The sequence below is a fragment of the Anomaloglossus baeobatrachus genome, chromosome 3 (assembly GCF_048569485.1).
Source record: "Anomaloglossus baeobatrachus isolate aAnoBae1 chromosome 3, aAnoBae1.hap1, whole genome shotgun sequence".
NCBI lineage: Eukaryota > Metazoa > Chordata > Amphibia > Anura > Aromobatidae > Anomaloglossus > Anomaloglossus baeobatrachus.
In genome coordinates, this window is record NC_134355.1 from 412,256,065 (window position 1) to 412,271,658 (window position 15,594).

Consider the following 15,594-nt stretch of genomic DNA (forward strand, 5'->3'; position numbering starts at 1 on the left):
GGTGTCATGCATCTGTGTAAACTGTATTACGTAAAGTAATGGTGTACTGTAGAATAAGATGCCTAGGGATGTTATATAGGACATAAGCTAATTTAAGTAGAATGTTGGTAGAACCAAGTGCCCAGAAACAAGTTAACTACAGGGGCAGAAGTGTGGGACTAGCCCACAATGGGTGGAGTTAGTTCTTGGGGCAAGAGACTAGTTTCAGTTTCACAGCTCAGATAGGGTTTGACTTGCACAGCCGCACTAGTCACAAGTCATCTAGTACCAAAAAATATGCAGTTAGTGGGTGATTCGTGGCAACCCCAAAAGCAGAACATTGACTAAGATAATGTGAACCCATCTAGAGACTATAGCCTTGAACAATGCAAGAGACAGAGCTAGAGAATGAACAGGGACAGTGAATAGCCTCCTTACAAGGAGCCTTCGTTAGCGACGGCAAGCAAAGAGATTTTCTGCAGAGATTGAGGTAGGGGGTTATGCCATAGCTCCAGAGAAGTTAGGACCTCGTTGTGAAGTGTCAGAGCGTGCGGTTCAATCCCTGCCATAGCAGGTTCTGCCCTTGGAGTTACTCCTCTGAAAGGGATTGAGAAGGGAAACCATTGTGTGGGAAATGTGACTATCAGAAACTCTGCTGCTGTTTATCTGAAGTTATATAAAGAATCTTTGCTTAAGTTTAGTGCACGTTCTCGTGTAAAATTATATTGGAAGAACCTGGCAAGTTGTTTAGTAAAAGACAGTTGTTTAAGAACTCTTAGCCTCTGTTACTGTGTTCACTGCGGAGTGGTCCCGGCTCATCAGAAGCATTGATTGCAAGCGGCCTGCTAAATTGTATGACTTGCACCACAAGTCCACGCACTCAGCTGAGACCACAATCCCAGTTTTCCTGTTGAGGTCCGGGGCGTATTAAGGATGGAATCCCTCACCTGCAGCTACCGCTCCAGTACCCTATACACAGAGCTCACAAAAATGTAGTGTTCATTTTTACATTTTTCCTCTGCAGAGATATAAGCTTGTAAAACTTGGATTATAATTCATAAACCCAACCGGACGGTTTCAGAAATTCCCTTGTGGGGCATGCACTGGTCCTGTATGACGTAAATAAATGATAACACAGTGCGGTGGAGGAAGAACACACTCCACAGCAGCATTAGCTTACAGCACTCTTTCACCTGCGTTAGACATGTAATGACAGTCTGTAATTACACTCCTATGCTCTGCTCATAGTAATCCCACACAGTACTGCAGTAAGAACATACACTTTTCATACCACAACACCCTGTGTGTGGAGATGGGATACAGTAAAAATGACAGTGCTGAGATAGAGGTGTTTGTAATATATGACAGTGGTCAGCTCTGTTGTACTGCTCCTACTGCCACAATAACCGCTGTGTGATGAAAGCTAAATAGTATATGTAATCAAACTCATTATGCCATTTTCCAAGCACTTTATATTTATATAAACAATGAAAGCAAACTAGTATAAGGCTATGTGCACACTAGAAAGGATTTTTCTTAAGAAATTTCTTGAGTGAAGGATTAGCACACCTGCGTTAAAAAACGCACCAAAAACGCACCTGCGTTTTTACCGCTGGTTGCTCCCTATTACCTATACCATATCTATGGTAACTAACGCAGTTAGCTGCAGAAAAGAAGTGACATGCTCATTCTTTTTCTTAAGAAAATCTACTGAAAGAATTTTCTTAAGAAAAAAACGCAGTGTGCGCACAGCTAATTTTTTTTGCCATAGGTTTGGCTGGGGAATGTCTGCAGAAAGGTTACAAGAATTTCTCAAGAAATTTCGTTGTCCAGTTAAGAAATTTCTGCAGCAAAAACGCACCAAAAACGCAGGTCAAAAACGCAGTGTGTGAACACAGCCTAAAGCCTAAAAAGAACACTATCTTTAGGCCTTACACTTGTTTGCTGTTGTTTTTTAATTTCAATTCAGTTAATGGCCCTGTATACATGTTTAAGAAGGTTTGTTGTGTTGACTTTATAATCATACACAACTCAGCAGTGCTATATCAGGCAGTTTGTCATTACATGTCTCACACAAGAAAAAGCCTGTTTTAACATGTGGAGCAGGTTTTGTTTTTTACAATATGTTGCTGTCTACCTATAATTGATCAATGTCATGGGGGGGGGGGTAATTCTGGTATTGTCCAGATGAACTAGGACACATTCTAACCAAAAATGTACACCTCGGTATCTCCACAATGGAAATTAGAAATTAAAAAAAATATATAAACTACATTTTATTCAGCTCTACAGCCGCTATTCCATGGTGTGGGCTTAACCTGGTAAAACGGTCCTCTTTAAAATTAAATCATTACAATGAAGCAAAGGGCTGCAGAGTACACTAGCCTTGCGTCTACAATATAAGAAAAAAAAAAAAAAAAAGTATTTTCAGGAACAGCAGATGGAGATTTGTCTTTTGTCAGCAGATTCTGTGTGTGCTGACACAGCTACTTTACAGTATGTACCTACAAATGTTAATGACCGCAGATCGGGAGAAGCCACAACATTAAATCTCAGAAACTCAACAGGGAAAATACATTTACTACTCAATTTAAGGAATGGCATTATTGTAAATTATATATAAAGCAAAATGTGATATGAGAAAAATGTGCAGCATTCTGGATAATAAAATGTGATTTCAGACATTTGTGTATGCTTATCTCTTGCCAGGCACAAAAAAAAAAAAAAAAAAAAAAAGATTTCAAGAACTAATCTTTTCTTAGGTACAAGGTTTGTGATAGCATGAAATATATGTCATCACATCCATAAACCTAACCCAGAATCCAAAACAAATGGAAGAACTGGCAAAGGAGCACATTCTGGACAGAGGAACATCCTGAGTATGGCTGGAAGATGCTATATATTTATACGGCACTTTAATAGAGATAATAACTCAAGGGGATATTACCGTCACACAGTGAACTGCTCGTCCTGGAAGACATTTGGCGGTGAAGCACAAAGTGATGCATCTTATTTAGAAGAAGAGGCTTCACTTACGGATTTACAACTGATTACACAAAGCAGAACTTTTCTGTGAGAAGCTTATGATCATGCTGGAGAATGGAAAGTAGGAATTAAAATCCACCATCATAAATCCCCGTGGTACGGCTCAATGTCTACTTGCCTAATCCAGTTTATTAAAAGATGATTAATAGACTAATGGACACGAGTATGTTTAAAGGGTTATTTTTAATTAATTGACTAAAAAAAAAGAGAATTTTGTTTACTTACCGTAAATTCTTTTTCTTATAGTTCCGACATGGGAGACCCAGACCATGGGTGTATAGCTTCTGCCTCCAGAGGACACACAAAGTACTACACTAAAAGTGTAGCTCCTCACTCCGAGCATATACACCCCCCGGATGACAAATCCAACCAGTTTAGTGCAAAAGCTGAAGGAGGACATCCACCCATAAGTAGAGGAAGAGTAAAAAAAATCCGGTAACCGGAACCTCTGTCTACAACAACTGCCAACAGGCAACAGGGAGGGTGCTGGGTCTCCCATGTCGGAACTATAAGAAAAAGAATTTACGGTAAGTAAACAAAATTCTCTTTTTCTTCATCGTTCCTTATGGGAGACCCAGACCATGGGACGTTCCAAAGCAGTCCATGGGTGGGAAATAAACAGAAACTGAGAAGTAGGCAAAACCTAACTTCACAAATGGGCGACAGCCGCCTGAAGGATGCATCTGCCCAAGCTCGCATCTGCCGAAGCATGAGCATGCACTTGGTAGTGCTTCGAAAAGGTGTGCAGACTAGACCAAGTGGCAGCCTGACAGACCTGCTGAGCCGTAGCCTGGTGCCTGAAAGCCCAAGAGGCACCGACAGCTCTGGTCGAGTGCGCCTTGAACCCCAGCGGGGGAGGCACCTGAGAACATTGGTAGGCATCTGATACGGCCGACCTAATCCAACGAGCTAGGGTCGGTTTAGAAGCCGAGAGACCCTTGCGCTGATCTGTGGTCAGCACAAAAAGAGAGGTGCACCGCCTAAGAACGGCGGTGCGTGACACATAGATCCGGAGCGTCCGCACCAAATCTAAAGCATGCAACGCTTTCTCAAAGCGATGCACAGGGCCCGAACAAAGGGAGGACAATGAAATGTCCTGGTTAAGGTGGAAAGGAGACACCACCTTAGGGAGAAAACCCTGGAGTCGGACGGAGAACCACCTTGTCTTGGTGAAAAAAACAAAAAGGGGTGACTCCGAAGAGAGCACAGTCAAATCAGAGACTCTCTTGAGAGAAGTTAAGCCCACCAGAAAGGCCACTTTCTGTGAAAGACGAAACAACGAAACCTCCCTAAGAGGCTCAAAGGGGGTTTCAGTAAGACCGTGAGGACCAGATTAAGATCCCAGGGATCCAGAGGCCGCCGGTAAGGCGGAATGATGTAAGATGCGCCCTGCATGAAGGTGCGCACCTGGGCCAGTCGGGCGATACGCCGCTGGAACAACACTGACAGAGCAGAGACCTGTCCCTTGAGGGAATTGAGGGAGAGTCCTAGCTGCAGACCGGACTGTAGAAAGGACAGGATGGTCGGCAAGGAAAAAGGCCAAGGAGCATGGCCGGAAGAGCGACACCAGAACAGGAAAATTCTCCAAGTCCTGTGGTAAATCCTGGCCGAGGAAGACTTCCGAGCCTGAGTTATAGTGGAGATGACCTCGGAAGGAATGCCTGAAGCCGTAAGGATCCAGGGCTCAAGAGCCACGCCGTCAATCTGAGAGCCACAGAATTCTGGCGGAAAAACGGACCTTGTGAGAGAAGGTCTGGGCAGTCCGGGAGATGCCACGGCACCTCTACGGACAGACGGAGCAGGTCTGGGAACCAAGCTCGCTTTGGGCCAGTCTGGGGCGATGAGTATGACCCGACGGCCCGCCATTCTGATCTTGCGCAGGACTCTGGGCAAGAGGGGAAAAACACGTAGGTCAGATGGAACTGGGACCAATCCTGAACCAGCGCGTCCGCCGCCAAGGCTTGAGGATCGTGGGAGCGAGCCACGTAAACCGGGACCTTGTTGTTGTGCCGGGATGCCATTAGATAACTTCCGGAGTGCCCCACTTGCGGCAGATTGACCGGAACACTGCCGGACGCAGGGCCCACTCGCCGCTGTCCACGGTTTGACGGCTGAGATAATCTGCCTCCCAGTGTTCTACGCCTGGGATGTGGACTGCGGAATGCGTTGAATTTCCAACAGGGCTAGGCGGCTGCGAGTCCCCCCCTGGTGATTGATGTAGGCAACTGCTGTCGCGTTGTCTGACTGCACTCGAATGTGCTTGCCCACCGACCGGTGGTGAAAAGCTACGAGAGTGAGGAGCACAGCTCTGATTTCCAGCACATTGATCGAGAGGGCTGATTCGGACGGAGTCCAAGTGCCCTGTGCTCGGTGGTGGAGAAACACTGCTCCCCAGCCGGATAGACTGGCATCCGTGGTGAGAATTACCCGGGATGGGGCCAGAAAGGAGCGTCCCCGGAACAGAGAGGGCCTAAGCCACCACTAAAGAGAGCTCCTAGTCTGTGGCGACAGAGCCACCAGCTTGTGCAAGGAAGAGGGCCGCTTGTCCCAACAGCGGAGAATGTCCAGCTGCAGGGGACGCAGATGGAACTGGCAAAGGGAACCGCTTCCATTGACGCCACCATCTGACCCAGCACCTGCATGAGGTGCCTGATGGAATGACGGGGGAGCCTCAGCAGAGAGCGAACCGCCAGATGGAGGGACTGCTGTTTGACTAAGGGCAGCTTCACAAGTGCCAGCAGAGTCTCAAATTGCATCCCTAGGTACGTAAGTTCCTGGGTCGGGGTCAGAGTGGACTTGTAGCGAGAGTGAGCGCGACACTCCGCTGACAGTCTGCACTGGATGAAGCCTTAACTAGAAGGTCGTCCCGGAAAGGAATCACTGCCAACCCCTGGAGGTGCAGAACCGCAACCACTGCTGCCGTGTGAATACACAAGGGGCCGTGGCTAACCCGAAGGGGAGAGCCACGAATTGGAAATGTCCCTATCCGATTACCAAACGTAGCCAACGCTGGTGTGAAACTGCGATTGGCACATGCAGATAGACATCTCTGATGTCGCTGGATGCTAAGAAATCTCCTAGGGTCATTGACTGATCGCAGAGACTCCATGCAAAAAAGCCGCACCTGACCATGCTTGTTGAGAAGCTTGAGATCCAGGTCGGAAGGCACCGTCCTTTTCGGGGACTAGGAAGAGATTTGAGTAGAAATCTCAGAACCGTTCCCAGTCGGGAACTGGTACAATTACTCCATTGGCCTGCAAGAATGCCACGGCCTGTGAGAAGGCGGCGGCCTTGGAGCAGGGGGGAGGTGACAGAAAAAAATCTGTTTAGCGGGCTGGATAGAATTCCATTCTGTAGCCGTGGGGATGGTATCCCACACCCACTGATCGAAGACGTGTTGGAACCACACGTCGCCCAAGCTTAAATTATCATCGGCTCTGTAATTTCGGGGCGGCCGGGACTCGAACTCGTGGAGCTGTGAGTTCATTGTTTCAAAGGCAGCAGCTTTACCACTGAGCTACTGCCTCTATTTGGGAGAGCCTGCCACCGACCAAGGCCGTTACTGGCGCGGCCAGATAATCAAGAGGAGGCTGCCTTGGAGGCAGCAGCTCCTGCGGACTTCTGAGGACGCGGCTTCATGCGCCAGTTGGTTTACGGACCCTGGCTGAGTTAGTGGACGAGGCCTAGGGCTTAGAGGACGACCAGTTAGAGGGACGAAAGGAACGAAACCTCGACTGGTTCCTGCCCTGGGGGTTTGTGGCATGGAAGTACTCTTCCTGCCAAAAGCTTCCTTAATAATTTCATCCAGCTGTTCCCGAATAGACTGGTCCCAGCAAAAGGGAGCCCAGCAAGGAACTTCGTAAGAAGCATCTGCCTTCCACTCTCGAAGCCACAGGAGCCTGCGGATAGCGAGGGAAGTAGCCGAGGCCACCGCAGTGCGGTGACAGTCTCCAGCATGGCAGACATGGCATAGGATGAAAAGACTAAAGCCTGGAAGTTAAGGCAACCATTTCGGGCATAGAGTCCCTGGTGAGGGAATGCGTCTCCTCCAGAGAAGCAGAGATGGCTTTGAGAGGCCGCACTGCTGCAAAAAATGGGGAGAACGAGGCCCCTGCCGCCTCATATTTAGGTTTGGCCAGAAGGTCAACCTGGCGGACAGTGGAATCCTTAGAGAGGTGCCGTCAGCCTCTGATACAACTGTCCGGGCTGAAAGTCTAGACACCGGAGGGTCCACCCTTGGTGAATGAGCCCACTCCTTGACCACCTCTGGTGGAAGGGGAAAACAGTCATGAGAACCACACTTTGGGAAGCGTCTGTCAGGACTGGCTCTGGGCCTGGTCACAGTGGCTGAAAAACTGGAGTGGTTAAGGAACACACTCCTTGTTCTCTTAAGGTATACTGATGCCTTTCTGCCAGAGGGGGATGCTCCCCTGATACAGGCGGATTGAGGTCCAGTACAAATATAATGGACGCAATCAAATCATTAGCATCTGCGTCACCTTCGGACAGATCAATGGTACATGAAGTAGCGTCCGAGCCCCTAGTAAAGGCATCCTCCTCGTCCTGCAAGTCAGCTCGTGAATCAGAGCTGCGGGACGAGGAAGGAAGGGGAACCTGCGTCTCCGTTTTAGGAGGACGGGGTCTGAGACCAGATGAAGAATCCTCTGTGAGCCTTGCTGAGCAAGCCGTAGCAGCAGAAGCGCCCTGAGAAGGGAGCTGATGCATGCTCAGCAGAGTCCGGGACAGCTGTCCCCTGGAGAGAGGGATTATACTCAAACCGGGGGTTCAGCCACCAGAGCCGGAACAGCCGGAGGGACCACTGATGAGCTTCCAGGCTGATGTTAGAGCATGCATCACAATGTGGTTATGTGCTCGGTACAGGCAGTACGAGTCTACATGCAGTGCATAGTAAGAACAGCCTTGCTCTGATGTGAGACATGCTGCAGAAGTGGGGGCTCTGTCCAGAATGACCCCCCAGCAGAGAAGAAGCATCTGCCTTCCACTCTCTGTATAAGCAACAGCACAACCGGAGGTTGTGATTTGCCAGACTGTTTAACATAGAGACATCTCTGTGCCCTCCAGATCCCCCAGCCCAGGCCCCCATTTGTCACAAGGTGAAATGCAGCATTGAGAACGCTGATAAAATGGCGCCGGAGCGAGGAGAGGGGGCGGGGCCTACTCTGAGAGCGGGCTCCGGAGGGCAAATGAGGTATACAGGGGAGGGAATCTTTCCTCAGTGAGGAGTGTCCTCCCCTGTGCTGAACAGCCGCTGGGCGGAGCCGCACTGTCCCTCTGCATGACTGACATGCAGAGGCACTGAAACCGAAAGTAGGCCGCAACTGAAGCCGGGGCCTCGATTTTTACATGCGGCCGACGAGCAGGCACCCTCGGCGCGGTTCTCAGGAAAAACCCAGAGAACCGGCCGGAAATCACAGCAAAGGTAACAAACACACTCCCCCCTCAATAAATGCTCTGCATGACTGACATGCAGATACAAGGGACCCCTGAATAACGTCTCAATACTTAGCTTATGAGACGCAGGGCCATGTCCCTAGGGGGGGGGGTAAACGCTCCGTCCGGCAGGATCCTGACAGGGCTGCGGATGGAGACCGGTTTCCTGCAAGCAGAGAGAACCGTGATGGCTCCCACTTCAAGCCAGAGCCCCAGGGGATGGTGAAGGAGCGCGGCATGTAAGGCTCCAGCCTTGTAAAGTCAACCTTAACAGCACCGCCGACACAGTGGGGTGAGAAGGGACATATCGGGAGTCCAGACTGGACCCGCTTTTCTTCCAAATCTTTGAAATCAAAAAATCAAAAATCAGAAAATGCATGTGTGTGTGACCTCCTGAACACAAAGCATTGAACTGGTTGGATTTGTCATCCGGGGGGTGTATATGCTCGGAGGGAGGAGCTACACTTTTAGTGTAGTACTTTGTGTGTCCTCCGGAGGCAGAAGCTATACACCCATGGTCTGGGTCTCCCATAAGGAACGATTAAGAAAAGATGATTGTAAAGATTGTTCCCTACAATTATGTACAAGACAATGTTTCATCTCTATCAGGGGGTACTCTAAAGGCAGGACCTGGGGTGCTTGCCGGGACCGGTGCTTGCAGTTGACAAAAAGCTAATTTTGCAATAGGAAACCAAGCAAACATTTCCCTCTGCCATGGCCGCTGTAAGGGAATCTACAGGCCCAGTTACACGAGACGATATATCGTGCGATCGTACCCGCCCCAGTTGTCATGGGCAATTTGTTGCCCGTGGTGCACAAAGTCGTTTACCTCATCACACGTACTTACCTCCCAAACGACCTCGCTGTGGGCGGCGAACATACTCTTCCTGAAGGGGGAGGGACGTTCGGCGTCACAGCGACGTCACACAGCGGCCAGCCAATAGAAGCGGAGGGGCAGAGATGAGCGGAACCTAACATCCCACCCACCTCCTTCCTTCCTCATTGCCGGCGGGACGCAGGTAAGCTGCAGTTCATCGTTCCCGGGGTGTCACACGGAGCGATGTGTGCTGCCTCGGGAACGACGAACAACCGGCACGCAGAAGGAGGAACGACTTTATGAAAATGAACGATGTGTCAACGAGCAACGATAAGGTGAGTATTTTTGCTCGTTCACAGTCGTTTGTAGCCGTCACACGCTACGATATCTCTAAGGATGCCGGATGTGCATCACGGAATCCGTGACCCCGACGACATATCGCCCGATATATCGTAGCGTGTGATGCCGCCCTTAGGCTACGTTGCCACGATCTGGATATTCTGTGTTTTTGAGCACAATATGTCTTCTCCTGCAGAAGAGCGCAGCCCACAATCAGGAGTCTGTGTGCTGCGGACTTTGGCTGTGTTCTCCCCACCGACAACACCTGCGTCTCCGCAAGCAAAAATTGACATGCTGCGGCTTAGGAAGGTGCACCGTATGTCAGCTTATGCTGCGAGCAAAACGAGCACAGTTAGCATGAGATTTCTGTAAATCCAATCCACTGAGCTTCTACTTAACAATGCAGCATTTTGGAAGCAGTGAAAATACACACCCAAAATGCTGCTATTCCTGATTGTGGGAACGTACCCTAATAGTACATGTAATATACGAGGATTGCTCAAGTTCACCAGACATGCCTCAGAGGCATCCAGAGCAACAAATCCCCTCTATGCTGCTTATTTGCTTTAATATGGTATTTGGACAGAGGTTAATTTGTTTAAGCAACCCAATTACAGAACATGAAAACCTTTCAAGGAAATTTTTTTTTTCATTTATATGCATGTATTTTGGGCTGAAACGTTTTTTTTTTTCTGCAATTTTTTTCCTCCAATCTCTTAACTGAAATTATGACTTGATTCACCATCCTAGCCTCAGTGTGGCACTGCCTTTACATGTGAAAAGCCTGCTGTTGGCTTCCTTTAAAAGGGAACCTGTCAGGTGCAATATGCACCCAGAACCACGAGCAGTTCTGGGTGCATATTGCTAATCCCTGCCTAACTGTCACTGTATACACTAGCATAGATGAAGAGATCTTTAGAAAAAGTATTTCTAAAGATCTTATATCATCTGCTAATGAGTGAGGGGACTAGTCCCCTGGGCGTTAGTTCTCCAGCTAGTCGCCCCCATTACCATGTTAGTACGTCCCTGTGGGTGTGCTATCATGCTAATGAATACGCAGCGTCACAGGATGATCTCACTCACCTCTCCACTGCCATCGTGTCCAACGCTGGATTTCTGCTCAGTGCCCATGACCCCCGGAGTTTGGGTCATGCGCACTACTTCAGTTAGAAGCCAGGACACCCTGTTTCATAGTGCGCATGACCCAAAATCCGGGGTCATGCGTACGGAGCTGAAATCCACCATCTGACGTGATGGCGGTGGAGAGGTGAGCGAGATCATCCTGTGATGCTGCGTATTAGCACGATAGCACACCCACAGGGGCATGCTAACATGCTAATTGAGCTAACTGGCTGGGGAACTAATGCCCAGGGGACTAGTCCCCTCGCTCATTAGCATGCAATAAAAAGATCTTTAGAAATACTTTTTCTAAAGATCTCTATGCTACCAAATGCAGGGACGGTTAGGCAGGGATTAGAAATATGTACCCAGAACTGCTCGTGGTTCTGGGTGCATATTGCACCTGACATGTTCTCTTTAAGATGGTTACAAACATGTCATAATGAGCTGACTGACAGATCTTTAGTTTACTCATTGTGCAGCCAACTGGAACTCAAATTAAAAAAGGCAAACTCCGCAGAATTTTTATTTGAAAAAAAATCAACCGGCTGCAAGAAATATTTTTAGCTCCAAATAACTGCATTTAAGGAAAAAAATTGTTACTGCAAAGCAAAGTATTAAAGCCAGGTCCAGAAATTGAATGCAGCAAGACGTAAACCTACCGGTCATGGAAGGTGCTTCTTTCCTTTGCCCACTTTCGGTGGTAGTCTTCTCATAGGCAACTGTTACATCATAAACAGCATCCAAGTAGTCCTGCATAGTCTCAATCGCTATGTGAGTTGCCTTGACCCGTGGCGTCAGGACATGTTTAAGAACAGGAAGCCCTAGAAAAAAATACAATGCATTGTACAATTAGTTATAGAAACACTATTAGATGGCTAAATTTGTCCATTCAGTCATGCAAAAGATTGTGTTTGTGAAGAGAAAAAAGAAAAAAAAAAAAAGGTTTACGCTGGAATAAGAAAATATCAAAAAGACATAAATATAACAACTTTGGGAAAGCATTTATATAATCACCATTTCATATCCAGCAGTTAATATATACCGTATTTTTCAGACTAAGCCGCACCGGACCATAAGACGCACCCTGGTTTTAGAGGAGGAAAATAAAATTTTAAGCAAAAAATGTGGTCATGACACTTATGGGTTGAGGTTCTGCTGCTGACACTGTTATGGGGGTAATGTCCCCAAATTCTCTACTAAGGTACCCCATCCTGGCAATGATCCCCATCCTTGTATATATGTCCCCCATCCTGGTATATATTCCCATCCTGCTATATACCACCATCATGGTATATATTCCATCCTGCTACATAGCGCCATCCTGGTATATGCCCTTATCCTGCTATATACCCCCATCCATCCTGTATATAGAAAAAGTCCAGCTCACCCAATGGAGACGGCTAAATGTTTGATCAGTGCACGGAAAAAAAAGCAGGATCCCTCTGCAGCAGGACGTAGTGTAGAAAATTATCCAGCATCCAGATCAGTAGATTGGTTAAAAATCAATTTTCCTTTATTCCAAACTTCATAAAAGCATAAAATTCTCCATCATGATGAAGAACGCATCACAAGGCGTGTAAGGTGGACGCGTTTCGGACAAAAAACTAGTCCTTAATCTGAGACAACACATAATACATCTGAACACATACTTATAAAAGGAACCACAGGAAGTCATGGAACAATCAAAGCTGAACAAGGCCACCTGATATGCTGAGTAATGAATCGTAGTAACCCTTACAAGACACTCAAAATTTCGTTTCTAACATTCATGCCTGTTGGAATTCTACTTTGTAACATTAACATCCATTTTGCCTCACGGCGCAATAATAAATCATTTAAATCTCCACCTCCTCTCACTGTCTGCACTCTCTCTATTGCATTAACTCTAAAGCAGGGGTGGGGAACCTTTTTAATGCCGAGGGCCATTTGGAATTTTCTACCAACCTTCGGGGGCCGCACAAAACTATCAACTTAAAATTACCCTGCTATACTTAGTCAAACAATTAACTCATCGTGGCGGCTGAAGCTTCTTGTTTTTGGTGCGGCTATATTATTCAATATTGATCTTATTGCTTCTCACAACTGTTTTTCCATGTTTGTGTCAGCTGGGACTGCTGTAAATACATCACTGGGGAGGGCTGGAAGGAATATACATTGCTGGGAGGGCTGGAAGGAATATACATTGCTGGGAGGGCTGGAAGGAATATACATTGCTGGGAGGGCTGGAAGGAATATACATTGCTGGGAGGGCTGGAAGGAATATACATTGCTGGGAGGGCTGGAAGGAATATACATTGCTGGGAGGGCTGGAAGGAATATACAGGGCTGGGAGGACTAGACATCACTGGGGAGGGCTGGGAGGACTAGACATCACTGGGGAGGGCTGGGAGGACTAGACATCACTGGGGAGGGCTGGGAGGACTAGACATCACTGGGGAGGGCTGGGAGGACTAGACATCACTGGGGAGGGCTGGGAGGACTAGACATCACTGGGGAGGGCTGGGAGGACTAGACATCACTGGGGAGGGCTGGGAGGACTAGACATCACTGGGGAGGGCTGGGAGGACTAGACATCACTGGGGAGGGCTGGGAGGACTAGACATCACTGGGGAGGGCTGGGAGGACTAGACATCACTGGGGAGGGCTGGGAGGACTAGACATCACTGGGGAGGGCTGGGAGGACTAGACATCACTGGGGAGGGCTGGGAGGACTAGACATCACTGGGGAGGGCTGGGAGGACTAGACATCACTGGGGAGGGCTGGGAGGACTAGACATCACTGGGGAGGGCTGGGAGGACTAGACATCACTGGGGAGGGCTGGGAGGACTAGACATCACTGGGGAGGGCTGGGAGGACTAGACATCACTGGGGAGGGCTGGGAGGACTAGACATCACTGGGGAGGGCTGGGAGGACTAGACATCACTGGGGAGGGCTGGGAGGACTAGACATCACTGGGGAGGGCTGGGAGGACTAGACATCACTGGGGAGGGCTGGGAGGACTAGACATCACTGGGGAGGGCTGGGAGGACTAGACATCACTGGGGAGGGCTGGGAGGACTAGACATCACTGGGGAGGGCTGGGAGGACTAGACATCACTGGGGAGGGCTGGGAGGACTAGACATCACTGGGGAGGGCTGGGAGGACTAGACATCACTGGGGAGGGCTGGGAGGACTAGACATCACTGGGGAGGGCTGGGAGGACTAGACATCACTGGGGAGGGCTGGGAGGACTAGACATCACTGGGGAGGGCTGGGAGGACTAGACATCACTGGGGAGGGCTGGGAGGACTAGACATCACTGGGGAGGGCTGGGAGGACTAGACATCACTGGGGAGGGCTGGGAGGACTAGACATCACTGGGGAGGGCTGGGAGGACTAGACATCACTGGGGAGGGCTGGGAGGACTAGACATCACTGGGGAGGGCTGGGAGGACTAGACATCACTGGGGAGGGCTGGGAGGACTAGACATCACTGGGGAGGGCTGGGAGGACTAGACATCACTGGGGAGGGCTGGGAGGACTAGACATCACTGGGGAGGGCTGGGAGGACTAGACATCACTGGGGAGGGCTGGGAGGACTAGACATCACTGGGGAGGGCTGGGAGGACTAGACATCACTGGGGAGGGCTGGGAGGACTAGACATCACTGGGGAGGGCTGGGAGGACTAGACATCACTGGGGAGGGCTGGGAGGACTAGACATCACTGGGGAGGGCTGGGAGGACTAGACATCACTGGGGAGGGCTGGGAGGACTAGACATCACTGGGGAGGGCTGGGAGGACTAGACATCACTGGGGAGGGCTGGGAGGACTAGACATCACTGGGGAGGGCTGGGAGGACTAGACATCACTGGGGAGGGCTGGGAGGACTAGACATCACTGGGGAGGGCTGGGAGGACTAGACATCACTGGGGAGGGCTGGGAGGACTAGACATCACTGGGGAGGGCTGGGAGGACTAGACATCACTGGGGAGGGCTGGGAGGACTAGACATCACTGGGGAGGGCTGGGAGGACTAGACATCACTGGGGAGGGCTGGGAGGACTAGACATCACTGGGGAGGGCTGGGAGGACTAGACATCACTGGGGAGGGCTGGGAGGACTAGACATCACTGGGGAGGGCTGGGAGGACTAGACATCACTGGGGAGGGCTGGGAGGACTAGACATCACTGGGGAGGGCTGGGAGGACTAGACATCACTGGGGAGGGCTGGGAGGACTAGACATCACTGGGGAGGGCTGGGAGGACTAGACATCACTGGGGAGGGCTGGGAGGACTAGACATCACTGGGGAGGGCTGGGAGGACTAGACATCACTGGGGAGGGCTGGGAGGACTAGACATCACTGGGGAGGGCTGGGAGGACTAGACATCACTGGGGAGGGCTGGGAGGACTAGACATCACTGGGGAGGGCTGGGAGGACTAGACATCACTGGGGAGGGCTGGGAGGACTAGACATCACTGGGGAGGGCTGGGAGGACTAGACATCACTGGGGAGGGCTGGGAGGACTAGACATCACTGGGGAGGGCTGGGAGGACTAGACATCACTGGGGAGGGCTGGGAGGACTAGACATCACTGGGGAGGGCTGGGAGGACTAGACATCACTGGAGAGGGCTGGGAGGACTAGACATCACTGGGGAGGGCTGGGAGGACTAGACATCACTGGGGAGGGCTGGGAGGACTAGACATCACTGGGGAGGGCTGGGAAGACTAGACATCACTGGGGAGGGCTGCGAGGACTAGACATCACTGGGGAGGATTATATATCACTGGGGAGGATTATATATCACTGGGGAGGATTATATATCACTGGGGAGGATTATATATCACTTGGGAGGG

At 49.8% G+C, this 15,594-nt stretch overlaps 1 protein-coding gene across 1 annotated transcript in view; it reads right to left on the reverse strand.

The window, feature by feature from the left end:
* Positions 1–15,594, reverse strand: part of AGPAT5 (1-acylglycerol-3-phosphate O-acyltransferase 5) — a 127,744-nt gene that overhangs the window by 34,435 nt on the left and 77,715 nt on the right. Inside the window, exon 6 of the mRNA XM_075338462.1 lies at positions 11,413–11,574. Within this exon, the coding sequence (XP_075194577.1) occupies positions 11,413–11,574 (162 nt within the window). The remainder of the gene's footprint in view (positions 1–11,412; positions 11,575–15,594) is intronic.